Source organism: Vulpes lagopus, chromosome 8 (genome assembly GCF_018345385.1).
Source record: "Vulpes lagopus strain Blue_001 chromosome 8, ASM1834538v1, whole genome shotgun sequence".
Classification (NCBI taxonomy): Eukaryota; Metazoa; Chordata; class Mammalia; order Carnivora; family Canidae; genus Vulpes; species Vulpes lagopus.
Genome location: NC_054831.1, coordinates 31,718,557 through 31,739,465, shown reverse-complemented (window position 1 = coordinate 31,739,465; position 20,909 = coordinate 31,718,557). Strand labels below are relative to the sequence as shown.

Genomic DNA, 20,909 nt, shown 5'->3' with positions numbered 1-20,909 from the left:
TTGCACCATTGTGGACTTTAGATTTAGAACTTTTTTCTTAACTCTTATTTCTCATAAAAATAGTCCTTACATCAAGAATAACGGAAGGTCAGGCAGCCCAGGTGGCTCAGCAGTTTAGCGCCGCCTTCAGCCCAGGGCATGATCCTGGAGACCCGGGATCGAGTCCCACATTGGGCTTTCTTTTTTATTTTATTTTATTTATTTATGATAGGCACACAGTGAGAGAGAGGCAGAGACACAGGCAGAGGGAGAAGCAGGCTCCATGCACTGGGAGCCTGACGTGGGATTCGATCCCGGGTCTCCAGGATCGCGCCCTGGGCCAAAGGCAGGCGCCAAACCGCTGCGCCACCCAGGGATCCCTGGGCTTTCTTGCAAGGAGCCTGCTTCTCCCTCTGCCCGTGTCTCTGCTACCCCCCCCCCAAAAAAAATAAATAAATCTTAAAAAAAAAAAGAATAAAGGAAGGTCAAATATCAGGGAGAATCAGCAAAATGGTGAATAATCCATATTCATAGAAAAAGTAATTATTTAAGGAAAGGGTTTGCTCTGATTGAGTTTATTTTACACATGTTCATAAATCGTACATTTTATACCAAGAAGATTAGTAGACATGGTTTGTGTTTTTGCAAAACACAAATATATGTTATTATATAACATATTAAAATATAATTTCTTTTCCAGTTTTATTGAGATATAATTGACATACCACATTATATTAGTTTAAGGTATACAATATAATGAATTGATACATGTAGTATTACAAAATGATTTCCCCAGTTAGTTTAGTTAACATCTATCAGCTTACATGGTTACATTTTCTTGTGATAAAAACTTTTATAAGATCTTTTCTCTTAGCAACTTTGAAATATACAATACAGTACTATTAACTGTAGTCACCATGCTGTACCTTATATCTCTAAATTTATTTCTAACTGAAAATTTGCACCCTTCCTTTACACATCCCCCACTCCTACCTTTAGCAACCACCAATCTGCTGTTTCCATGAGTCCAGTTTTTTTTTTTTAGATTCCACATGTAAATAAAATCATACAGTGTTTGTCTTCTCTGGCTTATTTCACATAGCATAATGCCCTCAAAGTCCATCCATGTTATCACAGATAACAGCATTTCCTTTTTTGTGGCTGAATAATATTCCGTTTTATATAATGTATAAACACCACATCTTCTTTTCTTTATTCATCCATTGATGGACACTTAGGTTGTTTCCATGTCTTGGCTATTTTAAGTGATACTGCAATGAACATGAGGGCCGATAAAGGCCGAACACAGGGCCTATTTGGCTGCACCAATTTGCATTCCTACCAGCAATGCACCAACGTTCCTTTTTTTCCACATCCTCACCAACACTTGTTGTCTCTTACGTTTTTGATGATAGCCATCCTGACAGGTGTGAGGTGATAGCTCTTTGTGGTTTTGATTTGCATTTACCTAATGATTAGTCAGGTTCAGCATCTTTTTCATGCACTTGTTGGCCGTCTGTCTGTCTTCTTCTGGAAAATATCTATTTAGTTCCTGTGTCATTTTTAATTAGATCATTTGTATTTTGGGTGATTGATTTGCATGATTTCTTTCTTTAGTTTGGATATTAACCCCTTATCAGATACATGATTTGCAAATATTTTCTCGTATCACACAGGTCACTTCTTTTCATCTCATTGACAGTTTCCTTTACTACCAAAGCTTTTTGGTTTAATAGAGTCCGATTTGTTCATTTTTGCTGTTGTTGCTAGGTTATCATGTTAGTAATGTGTCAGACCAAAAATATAATCCAAAGTTGTGTAACATGGTAAACATCATACTGAGGGATGTTTTAAGAGAAGAGAAGGGAGGTCTTTCTTCTTCACATCATCATTGGAAGATCAATCAGATATGAAAATCTTTGGTTAGAACCCATATTGTGGTAAACCTACATAGTAAACCTACAATATGGCTTCTAACTAATTGTGATAAATCAAGAATCTAAGAATTTCTGACTTCTCTTTCTGTTCACCACAACATAATGCATATATCAGAAAATATATAGAAAGCAAAAATTTGAGGAATATGAAATATGCTTTCTTAAATGTATCTTCTTCTTGAAACATTAAATGTTCCTCATTAAAATGCTTCCCATAATGGTGCTACTGTTTAGAGAATTAAAATACCATTGTTAAAATGAGCCTATATGTCACCCACATTTCTCCTGACATATAACAGCCCTCTGGTTAGAGTGGTCCTCCATCTAGAGTTGCTCATTGAGAATTAAACACTGATTGTTTACAGCAAAATGTCAGGTTTGAAGAAGTTTTCCTAATAAGGAAGAATGATGTAATGTTCATGGAGGGGGGCCAGGTTCCCTCTGTTTGTTTTATTTATATTAGCTGAATTCCAGGGGAAAATGTGCCACGAAGCATGAGGGCTGCTAACTATATTTAGCCAAACTCAGTAAGTATTACCAGAAGGCTTTTTTTTTTTTCAGGTTATATACTCATCAGTGTACTATAAGATGTTTTTCCAGGCATCTTGTTTTTATAAAGCTTGATCAAGCATAAACAATACTTTTATTGACATTTTATCTTCTTTGAGGATGGAGAAAGTATCTGTTGTGATCTCTCTTTGACTTGGCAGCTTTTCTGTGAGATGCTGTTTTTGGGAATCAAAAGATTCTTAGTGATAATACCATGGTTGAGAAGACTGTTAACTTTTCAGAATGGACTTTAACAAGGAGACAATAGCAAGTGACTGTAGTCTTTTAGAAGTAACATAATACATGTTGGAGAGCCGTGTTCTGCCCACTGTCTGGCCATTTTCAATCTAGATTCTCTCCCACCCACTCAGTTTACTCTAAATATAATCATAGTGTGTGCATTTTATGATAGTAGACTATTGTTTTCGAACTTTGACATTAAGGCTCTTATTTAAACATTTTTATAAACTGGAAGAAAAAAAAATCTACAGCCTTGTTTAAACCTAAAACCTCAGCTTTATAACTTGGTCGTTCCCTCTTCCATTAACATGTTATATCATTTTGCTTTTGCTCTATTTCATGATCCAAGGCTTGGGACCTAAGGCTTTCTTAGGAGAAACAATTCAAATTCATCTCCACCCCAAAGCCTGCTCTCTCTGCCTTTCACCTCACAGCTTCTTCCCTGTGACTGGTCGATAATCTGCTCCTTGCAGCAGGGAGTATGAACATCCATGTGGCTGGAGTCTCCTCTTACCACCTGAAGGAGAATGCCCTGTCATAGATGGTGGGGTGCTCTCGCCCATCATGATGAATAGCACTGAGGGTGCCCCAAACAGGCCTACCTTTGTGAATGTATTAGAAGAGCAGAACAGTTTGAGAAACATAATCTTAGAAAAATTTGGTATCACTTGCTAAGGAACCAGTAAATGCATTAGAAAAAAATGAATAAGAATTTGGAGGACTGCTTTTTGCCACTACCATGGATAAATCCATTACTACCCTCCCATAATTGGCCCCATAGAGACCAAGGCCTCAGATTCTAATGCTCTGCAGTATTATTCCTCTTCAGATTCTTGTGAGAAGTAGTTTTAGAACCAGGCCTCTGGGGAGCGCCAGTAGCAATATAGTATGAACTATAGATACAGGCCACACATGCAGTTTTAGTTTATTGGTAGTCATGTTAAAAAGAAAAAAGATAGAAATGAAGTTAATTTTAATATATTTCACTTAACCCATTTATTAAAAATATTGTTTCAATATGTGAGTAATATAAACATGTTAATTAGATCATTTTATACTTTTCTTTTTGAACTAAATTGTCAGAATCTGGTGTGTTTTTTAAATGTATAGTACATCTCAATTCGGACGAGTCACACTTCAAGTGTTCAACAGCCACATGTGGCTAGTGGCTGCTATATTTGGGCAGCACAGGTCTAGCATATATAAATTAGGTATGCACAAACCTTTATACCTAAATAAATCATTGTAGCAGAAACAATGATAAGTATTCTAAATGGTCATCTCTCTCTTCCCACAGCTGGAGATGAATTTGGAAACCATATGACAGGAATAAGAGCTAAACCTGGTAGTAGAAATGGAGCTTGTTCAGTGGAGAAGTATCTGTTGAACACCTACTGTGTGTGAGGCCTACCTCATATCCTGAACCATAGCTCTGTATCACTGGACAGAAAAAGTACTTTCCCTTAGGGCATTGACCTCCCAGAGATGGAGTAGGGGTGGGCTGGAGGGCTGGGCGTTTAGGTGGAAAGCATAAAAAGAGATACATAAATGCAGTAATTTCGTGGTAGATGCTGTGAAGAAATAAAACAGGATCATGAAATAGAGCGAGGTGGGAGTCCTATTCTTGCTCACTTGGGTATTACATGAGTCATTGAGGAAGCGAATTGGGCTGTGAAGTGTGAAAAATGTTTTTAGTTCGGCCTGGGCAAATATTTCCTCTAATTATCAAAGTGACTCAAGAGATTCTTATTTTTCTTTAAAAAATAATTTCATTATTGAAAAACACCAAAACCCAAAGAAATGGAAGCAACTGAAGAATCTGGTTTCTGTGTACATCAAATAGTATTTGAGGACCAGGTCCCAGATGACAATATCTCTCCCCCAGGATATGACAGTTGACATAGCTAAAGTATGAAGTATGGCCTAAATGATACACAGAAAGGCTGATAATTTAGGAAAGATTTTTATGTTTGTTTTAACTGAGGCAAACACATTTTATCTGTTTCTTTTCCATATTTCCTCAAGTAAACTTCAAAACTAATTGTTTCCAAAGAATTTAGTCTCAATTATTTGTGTATGACCAGTGAATGTTGTCAAGAGTATGGGACTAAGTGAATAATCTAATAAATGTGTTGAATATGAAAGTTTTGTGTTTTAAAAAAATCTTGTTATAAAGAGCAATAGAACTACCGTATAGTATATACCACATGTTTTTACAAATATGGCCTTGCATGGGAGGGAACACAAGGAATGATGAACAGTGTTTAGTTAATGCTGGGACTGGAGATTGGATTAGGAGGAAGAAAGTATGGAGTAAACATACTTGTCATGGTGTCCTTTTTCTATTTTTTACTTTTTGGAGAGTATGAATTTTTAATTTGAATGAAGTCCAATTTAGCAGTTTTTTTTTTCTTTTATGGATCATGCTTTTGGTGTCATACCTAAGAAATCTTTGCCTTACGTATGGTAGCAGAGATTTTCCTATGTGTTCTTAAAATTTTGTAGTTTTGGTTTGTAGTCAACTTAAAGAGTCATATAAATCACTTTTTATATATAGTTTTGAGTTGTGGGTCAAGGTTCTTTTCTTCTCTGCATATGGAAATCAAATAGGATTTGTTTTTGCATTTTTGTCATGTGCACTCTAATATAAAGACTTTAATTCCAAAAGAGATAAAAAGGAATATTGTATAGAAATGTCTGCAGTTACTGGTTATAATTACAAGTTCAATTTTAAAAAGAAAAGGTTTCATTAGGACTACTATGCTGATTTTCAGAAGCTGTCATTATCCTTGTGCTTTAATTCTCTAAGCCAAAAAAAAAAGTTAAATTCTGTTGGTCAAAAAGATTATGCCAGTGCCTTGTTTTTCCAGCCAATTCCATAATCAAAACTTGGTGGCAGTATTTTGTTTATGGGCAAGAAACTAAAAATGTTACAGGGTATTTATCAGGGTAAATTTAAACTGAGTATTATTAGACCAGGTGAATGAAAAGAGGTTATAAAGACAAACTTTCTCCAGGAGAAGGTGGGAATACTAAAACTTCACTGGAAATGAAAGGTTATGGATAAATTTGCAAATACAATTCTTTAGGGAAAGCACCATGCAGAGGAGCTTTTCCATATCCCTTAGGTAAGGAGTGACCTCCTGCCCCCCCATTGCCTTCCAAGGGGGAGCTTACCTAAGGGATATGATAGTATAACCCTCTTTAAAGGAGTGTGTGTGTGTGTGTGTGTGTGTGTGTGTGTGTGTGAGATAAACCATCAGTGACTAATGTCCTCTGGCTCATGTTGACATTTTTGTAAATTCTGTGGATCTTCGATTTACTCATATATTTTAGAGACCAAGAAATTTCCACAGCCAGAAAAAAAATCACTAATAAATTCATAATTCTTATTTATTCTATCCTTATCACATTAATCCCATCTTACTTAGAAGGCATTAACAACAAAAATTCATACTAATTTTGTTTCTCTGGTATGAACTCTTTGTTCTGGGATTACAGACATGCTTTTCTTTACTGGTGGCCACCATTAAGACAGAAGATCATACTTGGAAGGTCAAGTTAGGAATAAAAGTATAATTATTCTATAATTTTTATTATAAGGACTAAGGACTATAGTCCTTAGACAATAATTTTATTATCATATTTAAACTTGAAAATGTGCATTATGCTGATACTGTATCTAGTCAGATGCATGGGTCTCTGCACACATACACACCCACGAATGTGTGGGCTGTATTAGGACATAAAACCATTAGACAAACAGCTCTGCATGATTCCTAAGCAAGGAACCAGAACCTTTCTTCTTCTGGGAAGGAAGAGCCCTTGTCGGAACCTGTCTGATTTACAGCATATTTTTATTTTGGTCTTTGGACTACTTAGCTGTATTCTTATAGAAAGGACTTTTTGGTTTGTTAGTGAAAGCCTTTTAGTGAAAGAAGTTTATATCTTGGTATCTTCACTTGAAGGGGCTAAAAAAGCAAAAAACCTTGTTATTAATTGAAGCTCTGTCAGTGGTCTCCTGCGAGATACTCTGCCATACAAGATGATCCAGGTTCCTTCCATCTGTCATTCTGTGAATCTCCTGTTTAAATCATCATACAGATATTTTATACTCAAGTAGCTTTTTCCATTATTTGTTTTAAATTTTAAAAAGAATAAGCCTATCCAGGGACATATATGATTTTGCTCAATGAAGGGCCACCCAATATATAAAAATTTAAAATCTAATCATAAACCCAGTGTAGTGTACAGCAAACCTCATTATTTATATGTTTTGGAAACGATTAATGAAGTATAGTGAAACAAGTTCAAAACTGTAGCTGAATATACTATAAAAAGTTTTCTTTCAAAAGGCACTTCTGGATGTTGCAGGGCTTTTATCATTTTGTGATATCATGAATATCATGTTAGAGGATACTCCTTTTAATAGAATGGTCAGTAAATGCCTCTTGACTATACACAGTCATATATAAATAACCACATTGAAGCTTTGTGTAACTATCATAGAGTTCTCTCATTTTTTTCTTGAGTAATTACATTAAGTAATTGGGCTGTTTTATCTAAGAATTATTTTAATGGTTTTAGTCATTTCTCAAGGAGGGAACCTCATTTATTATGGTCCTTCCCAAGACACATTTGGATAAACTTCATTTACTGCTGCCAGGAATGGATCTGCATCCTGAGGGGGAAGGTCAGTCAGCATTGTCATTACTGCAGCTCATCCCTTGGCCTCTAAGGAATGTCAAGGTCAGTTGGCCATAAGCTAAGAAAGGTCAAAGCCATTTAAAATTTAACAGTTCTTTTCCATGGGTCACAAGTCTCTGAGTGCATGCTGCTAAGCTACATATCTTGAGTTTGCCAAAATGCATTTTTGAGTTGCTTCAAGAACCTTTTCCCTCTTCGGATGAAAGGTTGGAATTGGTGCCTGGTGATCAGGCAATGTGTGCAGGCACACTGTGGAATCCTGAGCTTGAATATCTCCGTCATTAACATTGAAACTAGCAGCAGTCAGCCTTTAAGTGAGTATCAATTACTCTTTGAGTACTGGGGTCCAACTATGCGTTCCTCTCATTTATTTACCCTTGGGAGATTGAAATATGTAGAAAATGTTATTGGCAGCTTACTTATTCAGAAATGTTTACCTCTTCATCGATGGGCTTATATAATTTATTTTTTAAAAGATTTTTATTTATTTATTCATGAGAGACACAGAGAAAGAGAGAAGCAGAGACACAGGCAGAGGGAGAAGCAGGCTCCATGCAGGGAGCCTGATGTGGGACTCGATCCCAGGTCTCCAGGATCATGCCCTGGGCTGAAGGTGGCACTAAACCGCTGAGCCACCAGGGCTGCCCAATGAGTTTATGTTAATAAAAATCTAAAAAAGTCATCTTTATAACTGTTGTTCATTAGTATGTGGAAGATACCATATTTTTTAAAGTTCCAGCATATTTAGTGATGCAATCTCTTCAAAGATGCAGTAACACAACAAATTAATATGCACATGTCCAATCTTCAAAGATGAGATTGTGGACTTTATAGCTTGGAGGAACTTGAAAATATATTTTTTGAGGGACTATTTTAAAATAGTCCAACTTTCTATTTCACAGATAAGAAAAAATTTAGACCCATTTTAGTCAAGGCCATACAAATAATTTGTGGCATAGTTACTTCTGCTGGGGAAAGCACTGAGTAGCCCAGTGGCAATTTCCCCAAGAAATAAAAGTCTGCAAAGCATAGCATATGAGACATAAAGCATTCCCTATCTAAAATTGTACATGTGGAATGTCTTCTAGTCAGAGCCAAGTTGTCTCTCTGGGTAGCTGTTTTAGGCTCCATTGCAATGTTGTTATCCCAGTAACAAAGAAACAATGGGATGGGAGTGATAGAGCCAGTTTTGGGTGGAACCCACATTACAAAGGTCCCCTGTGGCTGAAAGGATCATAGTGCACTTGCAGTATTAGATAAGTCCTGCTGCCTTGATGAGAGATACCATAACAGTAGACTCATGAGCCACACCACCTCAGTGTAAGCCCATTGGCACTACTTTCCAGCTGTGTAACTTTGAGCAACTTACTTTTTAACTTTGTGCCTCAGTTTCCTCATCTGTAAAATGGAGATAAGTGAGGTCTTATCTCCTTAGGCTTTTATAAAGATTCAGTATAGTTGGTATAGATTAAGTACTCCTCATAGTGTTTGGTACATAGCAAGTGCTCAGCAAGAGTTCTCTGTGATCAGTAGGAGCAGTGGTGGTAATGAAGCTCTTGGTACCAATAGTAGTAGTGGTTGTCAGGATTGATTAAAGTCTTTGGACAAGGGCCTCCCCAGGAGACTTCAGATACATGGAATAGATGTTCTCTTGCTTCTCGGATCTTTCATTATTAAGACAAGAGCATTGTATCGTCTTTTACCATGTGACTGTTTTTAAAATAGAAGCTTTGGGAATTTGATATGTTTTAAGAATTAATATGATTATAATTTGAATATCTTAAGAATTTTATATTTTAAACGTATTTTTACATGTACAAGGTTAAAAAAATACTCAAACTACTAGTATAGGAGGCTATGAAATGCAAAAATAAAAGACTGCCTCCACCTCATTCTAGTCTTACTCTCCAGAGATCAACACTTTTTTTAGCCATTTGTTTTTAGACTTCTGATGGTTTCTTTCACAATTTTATAAACAGTATATGTAGTCATTATTTACTGATTCATCAGCTTCAGGTAGTGCTATTAATTTTCTTTAAAGGTTTTATCTGAGAGGGGGGCGGGAAGGGCAGAGGGAGAGAGAGTATCTCATGCAGACTCCCTGCGGAGCATGCAGCTGGATGTGTGGCTCCATCTCAGGACCCTGACTGAGATCATGACCTGAGCTGAAATCAAGAGTCAGATGCTTATCCCACTGAGCCACGCAGGTGCCCTGCTATTAATTTTTAATATTATTCTCATAGGCAAGATGCTCTTGTCAGGCCTTGGGCATTGACCAGCTGATAATTTTGTGTAGTTAGTCTATGTTTCTATTTCCTTATCTGTAAAATAAGGAAATTGGATTAGTGACTGGTCGGTCTCCAAGGCTACTTTTTTTGAAGTGTTAGAGAACATTTGAACTACCTTAAGCAAAAAAACAAAACAAAACAAAACCCCCCCAAAAACGGAGAGGAACAGTTATTTTTGTACATGGAATTCAGAAATAAAACTGATCTGAGAGCTATCCGGATCTAGTGCTAAGGTAGGCATCCCAGGTTGCCTCTGTTGTCTTCTATTTCTCAACAATGGCTTTTTTTTTTTTTTTTTTTTAATGTATTGGCTTCCTTTTTATAGTCTCTTCCACCGCAGCCAGCACCTCTGAGGGATCCTGTCCTTCTAGTTAGCCATCAAAGGAGAGAGACATATAGGTCCTTCTTGTCTTCAGTGTGAAAAATCCTGATTGGCCTAGTCTGACCTAGATCATACATTTAACCTTGAATGATTTGGTGAAGCCAACAATGATTTGCCAGTCCTAGGTCACATGCTCACCCTGTGACCCTCCAAAGGTTGGAGGTTTATATCTGGCAGACCCACAAGGAATAGAGTAGACACTGACCTGTAAAGGAAAGGATAAACTGCTTTTACCAGATGAAGACAAGAATGGTTGATAATAAAAGCAGATGACCACTTCTCTTGGAGTTTCAGAAGACTGATTTTAAGAAGGAACTCACTCCAGGATGCCTGGGTGGCTCACTCAGTTGATTAAGCGTCTGACTCTTGATTTCAGCTCTGGTTACAACCTCAGAATCATGAGATCAAGCCCCATGTTGGGCTTGGTGCTCAGCACAGAGTCTACTTGGGATTCTCTTTCCCTCAGCCCCTCCCGTTCTTGGTCTCTCTCTCTCTAAAATAATCTTAAAAAAAAGGAACTCATCCAATTACTCACCAACTGGGGTGAGTCATTACTTGCTTTTATGAATGCTTGCTGCCATGTCTCCAACCAATGGCTGCCTACTCCCAGAAAGAAAGCATGGCTTCCACCTACATATTCTTTAACTCAGTATCAGCTGGTAGGAACTCCTGGCAGTGCTCCCCAACACTTGAAAAATGAGTCCAGATAGGAACATGAAGTTGCGGGCAGACATGCAGGCTTCAGGTTGCAGCACAGGCATCCAGCGCAGCCTTGTTCATACTGCACTATTAGATCTTTATGAGCTGCTGCTACACAATGGATACACAGGGAACCATTTCCTCCTTCGGTTCAGGGGCCGACTTTGTTATCTTAGGATGCAATCTATGCTTTGAAAGAGAACATTGCAATTAGGGTCCCTTCTAAAGAAAAGAAATGCCTAGGGATGACTCCAGTTCTCACCAAGTTCTGAAAATGTCCCTGAGACACTTTTCCTTAAGGTAAACATCAACTTAGGCACTTCTGACTGATAACCAAATAAAATGGAAACTGGGCACTGGTACAGACTTCCGCTGCCTGGAACATGATGGAGTGCCACACAGATGCCAAATTCGGAACTTGTGCTAACCAGCTTCACGAACACTCCCAACTGGGGGATGGGAGTCTCATATTTTAGATACTAAAAAACCAGAATATAAGTGCTGTCATCATTCTAAGAGCTCGGATTGTTTCACCTTCCTATATTCCGCATAAAACAATGCCTGGTGAGCTCCTCACAGGTGGTGATGTCTACGAGCAAAATGTTGCAATCATGACCAAGAGAGCACGGAGACCACAAACCTGGCTCTAGATCGGGCTTGTGGGTGTGGGTGGAAAATGTCACTGCTTGAGGACTGGCATAGCTTGCAAGAGGGAGAAAGAATTGTTAGATATGTCTGGGGAGGACTTCAAGGAAAGAGAGATGTTGAAAGGGGCACAAAGCGATAGAGAAGCCGGGGGGGGGGGGGAGAGGTAGTTTCCAAGAGATTTGAGAAGGCTAAGAAGGAAAAGCCAATGAGAGTTTGCAGGACAAGGAGACTAATTAGGAAGGATGAAAATGTGGAGATAGAGCAGGAGTTAGTGATAAGAAGTTAGGACTGCTCTGGGCCAAATTGTGGGGATCTTTGAATTATCAGCCGTTATTAGGGGGAGGAAATTCAAGAGGAGGGAGTGGCACACTGTCTTCGGTGTGGTAAGTTTATGTTTTATGAACTGGGCAAGAGAACTGGAATTCAGGACTGGGGTCTGAATCAGAGGTAGATTAGGGAGTGATTGGGAAGTTTGATATTGGGGGGACACCCATAGTCAAAGGGCTGGAGAAGAAGCCATGAGGGAAACACAGGAGAGCAAGGACAGTGGTGGTGGTGATTATGGTGGCAAGAAGAGTGCTTCGAGAAGGAGTGGGTAGGTGCTTGCATTGTCAGATGCTGCAGAGGAAGGAAGAGTGAGAACGAGAAAGGACTGGCATTTAGGGATTACAGATCCAGGGCACAATGTAACCCGTATCTTTATGGTCAAGCAAATACCTTAATTTTTTAGGAGGTTTACAAAATCAGGACAAAGGAGGTTTTGTGGTGGAAAGAGGGTCAGGATATATTCACAGAATGCTGAGCAGTTCTTGAGCCACTGAAATAGTTCATGGTTCTCTAAGAGAGAACATTCTACAAAACCACATCCAACCCAGTTCCCATGCGAGCTGTTTTGAGACACACAAGACCCCAAAGCTATTTTTCTTAACTTATGGACAGAATTGATGTGTAGAATTCATCTACATGAAGAAAAAAATTCAATTAATGTTAACTGATGAGGTGGTGATTGTTTATAGAATAAAAGCATCCTTCCTCTTACAAGATTTTATAAGAATCCTTTGTGGAAGGATTTTAGTTTGCTTCTCTAAAGCCTTCAAAATCTATTTCTGTTTACAGGAAATAACATACTCAGTTTTCAAAGACAGTTTGAATGGGTGTGAAAACAGCATATGCATAGGATTAATATATGTATATGAATACACACCAGGCTTGGGCTTGGGTAGTTGTGAGCTTCTTTTTACTCCTCAGTTTCTTTGTTATTTTTAAATGTACCCAACTGAAGAGTAAGGATCATAAAATCTGAAAGTTTACTAGGACCTTACAGATACATTATAAATTCATATGTTAGAGCCGGGAATGGGTCCTTGATGAAGTCAATTATCCAAAGTCATAAACAGTTGGTGGCTGAACTGGAGTTGAACTATTTGAACGTTTCTCTGGGTGGCTCTGTGTTCTTGCAGATAGCCTGTGTGATAGTGGCTTTATGGGCGGGATACCTGTACTCCCTTAGAACAATGCAGTGGCATGGGCTGGAGTGCCATATTGCCTGATGGAATAGAGAAATCTGAGGATTGTAATTAAATTCAGACAATATTTATTGAGCTGCTTATATCGGAACGCAGAGAGAAATTGAAGATAAAAACAGAAGGTGTAGAGAAGTGAGAGAATCGCTATTTTGTTCTCTGAGCATATTAAAGCCACTTGGTGAGTAGATGACCATTATTTCTTTGGAAAGATAAGACACTTTGCCTCTACTAATACATTCTTACAAGTACAAAATGCATACTGTTGTAGATATATTTGGTTCAGCAAACATAAACTAAGTTGGAAATGACACAGGAGGGATGGGACAAGCCTCTCAATGAGAAAATGGAAATTTGAAGAAATGTTAACCATATGAAACCTTAAAATATACCATGAATTCTTCATCTCGTTATAAGACTTCTCAAAGTTAAGTATCTGTCCATTTCCCCAACCCCACTCCCAATTCTTTAAAATCTCAGAGAAATTTAAAGCTTAAGACATGAAAATTCCTTAGCATCTGTCTCACGGGGAGTGTTTTTTTTGTTTGTTGTTTGTTTTTTGTTTTTTTTGGTGTTTTGGTTAGAAATGTGATCAGTGACATTGCCTCAAGTATTGACAGGAAAGGTTAGAAACCACATTTCTCTTCGAAGGTGCGCTTTGCGTTAAGAATTAATACCAAACATGTTCAGCTGGGAACAGTCTGTATTTCTGTTAATGTCCACTATATTTGCAGTTTTTATAAGAATTAGCAACTAGTATCTACCCGTATTTCCCCTAGCCTCTGTGGCAACAGAAATGAAAATGATCTAAGGCACTGAACTATGATGTTGAGTTGATGCTTTTAGAACCTGATCTCACTCCCTTAAAGAAGGTGACACCAGTGTTGAATCTCATCTAGATTCGTCAGACTTACTGCTTAGGACCTGCAAACACCATGGGAGCCTGTCCCTTATCACATACAGTTCAGTTGGGATACAATCCTTTTCTTTTGGTAGGACTATAAATGCTTGGACCACAGCCTTCACAAAGCCAAAGGACCATTGATGTACCCCACAGACCCCCTAAAGGGAAAGCCAGCTGCAGGATTCACGTTCTGAGGCCCTTCCTTGTTCCAGCACCATCCCAGCCCTTCCGCCCTCACTCCCTGAGCCACAGCCATCCTTTGATATTCCAGAGACTTTCCCAGGAGGATTATGAATTGGTCAGCAGTGGCTCCTCACCCTTCTCTCATGGTACATGGATTGACCTCAGATAGACATCAGCTTTATATATTAAGACATAAAGAGCTACTGTTTTTCTGTAGCAGAGCCAGATGCAGTTCTTATTCTGAGTGGAAAGGATGAGTCTTTTTTCTAAAAGAGGCTCCAGTCGTGTGCTGATTTCACTCAGGTCACTTCTTCCCTGAACCCTCCTATGTAATTAATTGTGGTCCATCCCAGCTCTATCTAGAGAGTCAGGATGATTTACAAAAGGCACAAAATAAAATTAAAGATCAAAGAACATGGCTTTTATAAAGAAACCTATGTCATTATGCAGTAAATGTTAAACACACATTCCCAAGCAGTGGTCAGTTTTGATGTTAACATTCCCTGGTTGATGGTACTTTGTAGAAAATCCAAATCTTCTATCCCTGCCCTCTCCCCCAACCTTAGAGAGAATGTATTTAAATTTCATAGTCATTTTTGCACTTACAACCTCCCCGCAAACCCTGTGTAGTACATTCTCGTTGGCTTATATTAACTCATTTTTATTATATAAATGATTGTTCTCAAGACTGAGTTTGTACCTTTTACCAAGAGGCATTAATAAGTTAGTGCTAACTAAAGCAAGTTTGATATTGACCCTCATCAGGTTGACCTCATTCATGTGATATAAAGACATAAATTATTATTATTTTTTTTATTTTTTTTTTTAAAGACATAAATTAAAGTATGAGTAATAGAGACAAGAACAAGACATTTGAAGTACTAATATAATAAAGCAGATGGACTTTAATCAGTACTCCCTGAACTGAGCCCTTGTAGGAGTTCTATTTTATAAGTTCCCAGAATTAACATACTGAGTTCTCTCCTACACCTGATACTGAGCTAATCCCAACCGGAGAGGGCTGTTGTGGGAATACCCACAACATTATTCCCTAATTCATTTACCTACCTTCGTTTGAAAATTCTCAAAATTCCCCAGTCCAGTATGGACGACCCTACTAAATTTACCTGCTGAGCCCAGCAGGGTACAAAAACTAATATGGTTTCTGCCACTGAAAGTGTGTGTCTGCCATGTGTGATGTTCAGTTGTGTGTTGTGAGGGTGCTGGAGGTCACAGTCCTTGCCTTCCAAGTGTTTATCAATAGTAGGACCAGCAGAGCTCTTGGTTCAGAGGGTCGCAGTACTGCACCTCTTCATCATACAATGGCTTCTGTATCACACAATTAGCAAACTAAAGAAAGTATATAAACCAACAGCATATTTATTCTGAAAGCACAAATGTTTTCCAGCTTCACAATCCCAGGAGTTTCTCCAGACAATTATAAATACTCCATCTTTATTAATATGAGCAGAGGATAAATTATTTCTTGCAATCTAGACATTGCTCCAGAGAGACATACTGGGAATTTCCAATTTACATAAAAGTTGTTTTCCAGAAATTTACTTTCACATCATTTATTTTGAGCTTGGGCTGCAGTCCCCCAGAGAAAAAGTGATATGTAGTAATAATAAGCTAACATTTTAATAAACCTTTTTTTTTGTTTGTTTACTGAGCACTTTGGAGAGAATGATGAAGCAAGACTTTCAAGCCAACCAGCCCTTCACATCCAGGTTTTGCCCTTAGACAAATTACTTGGCCTCACTAAACTGGGGGGGGGGGGAGTCTTTTTATTGTTGTTTTAAAAGATTTTGTTTATCTATTCATGAGAGACAGAGAAAGGCAGAGGGAGAAGCAGGCTCCATGCAGGGAGCCCAATGTGGGACTTGATCCCGGGTCCCCAGGATCACAGCCTGGGCTGAATGTGGTGCTAAACCGCTGAGCCACCTGGGCTGCCCTGAAATGGGGATGAAGATCCCAACCTCCCAGGATTGTTGAAAAATGAGTCAGTCCAGTGCTAGGTGTATAATTAGCGCTGTCTCTCATCTCCCACGCTGCTGTGGTTTCATGAGTCCAAGAAGGGCCACCACGTGCAGTGGGAACAGAAAAAGAAGAAAATTCTCTTGCAATAAGTAGAACATTATCTGCATGTTTTTTTTAAAGGTCCATTTTGTACAGTAACCTGAACTGATGTGGTGGTTCTTCCATGCCGTGACATGTCTCTAGAGTGCACATTGTCAACCAGGCACTGTGCTCGCTTAATCCTTGTGGTGGCCCCACAGCTACTAGCTGTGGGGAGTAGCTGGTGGAGTTGGGTTCCATGCCAGTGCCATCCAGCTTGAGGCCAGCCTTCTTCTCCTGAACCACTGTCACTTGGCCAGTTGTGCTTTCCACGGCTTCTTTAATCTAGTGGCAAGAGAGATTACTGAATTGGCAAGTAAATCAGGTTCTACATCTCTGTTTATCCCTGTCAAATCTAAATCTTTGTCCCATCCAATTGTCTGTAAAACTGTTCTACTTAAAGATTTTTTTTTATTTTATTTATTATTTATGTATTATAGTCACAGAGAGAGAGAGAGAGACAGGCAGAGACACAGGCAGAGGGAGAAGCAGGCTCCATGCACCGGGAGCCCGATGTGGGATTCGATCCCGGGTCTCCAGGATCGCGCCCTGGGCCAAAGGCAGGCGCCAAACCGCTGCACCACCCAGGGATCCCAAACTGTTCTACTTAAAAATCAATGTCTAAACCATTGGGCTCTTGATTTTCTGTAATAGAAGAGGGGCGCATCCACTGACTTCGTATTTACATAGTCCCTTTCTGAGCCGTGAAGATCTTCTCATCTTTGTACCATTTCACTCTAAAAAGATTCAAGTTTGAAATTAGATATTCTTAAATATAGTCTTAAATATGTAAAAATTTAAAACTTTGATGATTCAGATCCTGAAAGTCCTCATGCCATGGCTTCGTGGAGGCATGAGTGGGAAAAATTCTTAGAAGGGGAAGGTGACCACAGAATTTTTTTAATTGCATCAGAGATGGGGGTTCTTCTATGTTGACATACCTGGTGCAGTTAAAGCCAGACACAGACACAAATCTAACCTGGCTCTCCAGGTAACCTGTTCTGTGACCTTGAGCAAGTTACTTGACGTTTCCCCATTTGTAAATGGGCTGTGACAGGTGCATAATCAAAAGTCCAGACATCTCATTTCCTTCAGTATTGAAGCCTTTAAAATTGAAGGAGGAGTAAGAGTAGGACATTCCTTAGACTTTTTGAATTGGGGTTGAGGCAGAGAGGGGTATATGCTCTGTGTGTGAGTGGGGGGGGGGTAGATGGAGTTGTGCAAAACCAAAGACTTTAATATGATGCTCAAAGTGTCATTCTTGTGACTAGGGCGTCCAGAACTCTTAACTTTTCAGCCTTTCCACAGTACTTCCAAGAAGTTCAATTCAGTTTCATTTTCAGAAAAAAGACAGCAGGAAAAAAATGGGGAAGGAGAAGTGATGAATTTTTATAACATTTAAGTAATTTCCAAAGACGTTTCTGGTGCCTTTCATTCCATTTGCCTTTTTATCTCTGTGAAAATCAACTTTTATTAAAAAAAAAAAAAAACAAGGACTGAGAAAATGACTTAGAGTTGTGCCTTTCATCATCTCAAAATCCAGGTGTCAGATCCATTTAATTCAAGTATTCTTTAAAATATTATGATTTGCCAGAAATTAAGGCAGATACTCAATGATTCAAAATAACTGTTTTACTCTCCCTTCCAACCTGTCCAGTTCTCTGCATATTTTAGTCTGTGCCCAGTGCAAAATGGGGGAGTAGAAACCTAGCAGAGTTCTTTACTGCAATATCTGCTAGTAACCAGGTCAATAGAATGCCTGTTCATTTCTTATGAAATGTTATATTAAGACTTTCTTGAACTGTCACTTGTTACTAAAAGTAGCATGTCAGCAGCTTTAAGCCCACATAGGTTAACAAACGTGGTGGCTGTTTTGAATGGTCCAATGAGTAGGTCTGACCCCGGGAGAGTCAGAATATGGTGGTGGTCTGGGCTTTCCTGCCCTGGCTTCTTTGAAGACTGGCTTCTCAGGAGCCAGTCCCTCATCTTGGGGCAGAGGAATCCTGACACCAGACATAGCGAATGCTAGGTTTCTAACAGCCTTGCCAGAGCCACTGCACACAGCTATTTGCTGATGCCAGGCCAAGCTCAAAATACCTTAGAATAAGGTGAGGCTCTGACCATGGTGCGCCCAGCTGGCCAGAGTAGAGGAGCAGTGCCTCTGAAGAGGGCCATACAAATCACTCTCAACCCAGGTACACAGGTCCCCTGAATGTTCATGATGAATATTCAAGGATTAGGATACATAGTAAGAAATAAGGTGATAGAACAGGCAGGGAGATCAGAAAGGAGCATTTGGGGATTCAGCATGAGAGTGCTTGATGATGGGTTTTAGAGCTATTGGGTGGTTTTTATGAGTTCTATTCCTGGGCCAGTTCTAAATACATGAATGCAGGCGTGCATGTGCTGGACAGTGGACCCAAACCACACTGACATCTGCAGCTTCACCATTTAGTGAATCCTAGCAGTGGCATGGCTGCTTTTCAAACGCTCCAGTTGAGTTCCATTGGACTGACCCCACAAAGTTCTTTGTTGAAATCTTTGATGCTTTGTACAGATTAAGCATATAGAACCATGTATATACTTGATATACATAATAGAACCATCTGCTTTTCAGTTCCCAAGCAACTTATTTCTTGTTCTTTTTGTGGATTTAAGTGTATTCACTTTACTGGATAATTATAGGAGAGGATGGATGACACAGGAAGGATGTTCCTACATCTACTGATACTTGCTAAGAGAGCTAAATCTTCTTGATTCTTGAGTTTTTTTTGCTTTGATCAGCAGCTTCAGTTCCTTTCATTGCTTTGAATTTCTAAATGCATGATTTTGAAAATTAAACACTTATGGTTAAGGGAAGTTTTGCGGTATTTTTTTTTTTTTAAGTTATAAAAGGCTTAAAGTTAGGAGTATGGCTCTGCATATTCATGGCTGCTCTTGATCTAGGGCCACCTTCTGTTGGTTTCTTTTGACAGCCATTGGTCACTGAATAAAGGAAAACATCTTGGATGTAAAATTCAGCCAACCAGGAAAGCTGGAGTAAAATAGATTTTATTTTAGCTCATTGCTAGCTGCTTACTAACTTTTGTAGAAGTTAAAATTCAGACTCTCTCTTCTCAGTGGAAAGCCCTTGGGTAATTAAGGCTGCATTATTACTATGCTAAAATAATTTGTTACTGCTTATTGAACACCTACATATTAAAGATAGGTGTTGCTTGTGTATTTCAGACATATCACAAAACATCAGTGTGTATTAAGGTTTGTATAAATAATTGGCAGTTCAGGGTTGACTACTGAAATTCTGGTGATAGTAAATTTTGTAGTATGTTTTTGTAGGCAACAAATGGATCAATTAAAGTAGATTTGGGGGGAATACCCCCCAAATCACCCTTTGGTGTTTACTGAATGCAGAGTTGACAGCACTACAGCAGGCAAATTGGACTAACCGAGATCTTCCCAAAATAACTTTTAACTTTCTCATGACAGAATTCTCTTCCCCCAAAAAAAGGACAAATAGAGGACTGAGGACTCACGTCCAAAGTTTCTCTCTTCACACGTCTGGTTTTGTTAACATGAACTGGGGCTCCTGGAAGTCCGACAGAAGGACCACCCGGGAACTTGTACCCGGATGTGGGTCACGTCGGGTCAGGCTTACGCTGGATCCCGAGGTCCCGCTGGCCGTGGCCGCCTCGCCCCCTCCCTGCCTGACCGTGTGCCTCTCCTCTCCCCGCAGGGACCCTCTGAGACTGCAGCAGCTGCAGCACCAAGTCCGCCTGGAGCAGGAGGCCGGCGCGCCGCCCCCGCCGCCGCCCTCCCCGCCGCTGCCCTCCCCGCCGCCGCCCGCCGCCGAGCCCATGAGCGCGCTGGCCCCCCGCTCCGCGCCCGCCATGCAGGCCTCCGGCTCCTTCAATTACGCGCGCCCCAAGCAGTTCATCGCGGCGCAGAACCTGGGCCCCGCGTCGGGCCACGGCTCGCCAGCCTCCAGCCCCAGCTCGTCCAGCCTGCCGTCGCCGCTGTCCCCGACCCGGAAGCAGTTTGGCCGCGCGCCCGCGCCCTTCTCACCGCCCTTCGACCCCGAGGCCCCGTGGGGCCCGTCCTCGCCGTCGCCCCCGCCGCCGCCGCCGCCGCCGGCCTTCAGCCCCACCACGGCCTGCCCGCTGCCCGACGTGTTCCCGCTGCCGCCGCCGCCGCCGCCGCTGCCCAGCGCCGCCTCGGCTGCGCCGGCCGCCCTGTGCGCCTCGCCCACGGCCCGCTTCGCCCACAGCCAGACGCCCGCGGCCTTCCTCAGCGCCCTGCTGCCCTCGCAGCCCCCGCCTGCGGCCGTCAACGCCTTGGGCCTGCCGAGGGGCGTGCCCCCCGCGTGAGTGACGGCGCGCGCCCTCCCCGTGCCCCGGGCTTCCCCCTGCCGCAGCCCTGCGCTCCTGCCCCCCACCCCCCCCCCCCCCCCGACCCCAGGCGCCACCCGGCGGTGCGGACCCACCGCACGCTCATCCTTACGGCCCGTGTCCGGATTCCGATCCCAGCAACGTGCCCAACGATTCGGGCTGAGCTGCCTTCCCATCACCGAGTCCAGTACTCTCTGTGCCTTCCCATGACCCAGACCAGTACTCTCTGTGCCTCCTCATCACCGAGTCCAGTACTCTCTGTGCCTTCCCATCACCCAGACCAGTACTCTCTGTGCCTTCCCATCACCGACCAGTACTCTCAGTACTCTGTGTGCCTTCCCATCACCCAGACCAGTACTCTCTGTGC

General features: G+C 40.8%; 1 protein-coding gene across 6 annotated transcripts in view; it reads left to right on the top strand.

Annotated features, from left to right (window-relative positions):
• The window catches only part of PALLD (palladin, cytoskeletal associated protein), a 400,423-nt gene that overhangs the window by 337,886 nt on the left and 41,628 nt on the right, over positions 1-20,909 (top strand). For all 6 annotated transcript variants that reach the window (XM_041766121.1, XM_041766120.1, XM_041766123.1 and 3 more), the window contains one exon: positions 19,891-20,517. In XM_041766121.1, coding sequence (XP_041622055.1) covers positions 19,891-20,517 — 627 coding nt within the window. The remainder of the gene's footprint in view (positions 1-19,890; positions 20,518-20,909) is intronic.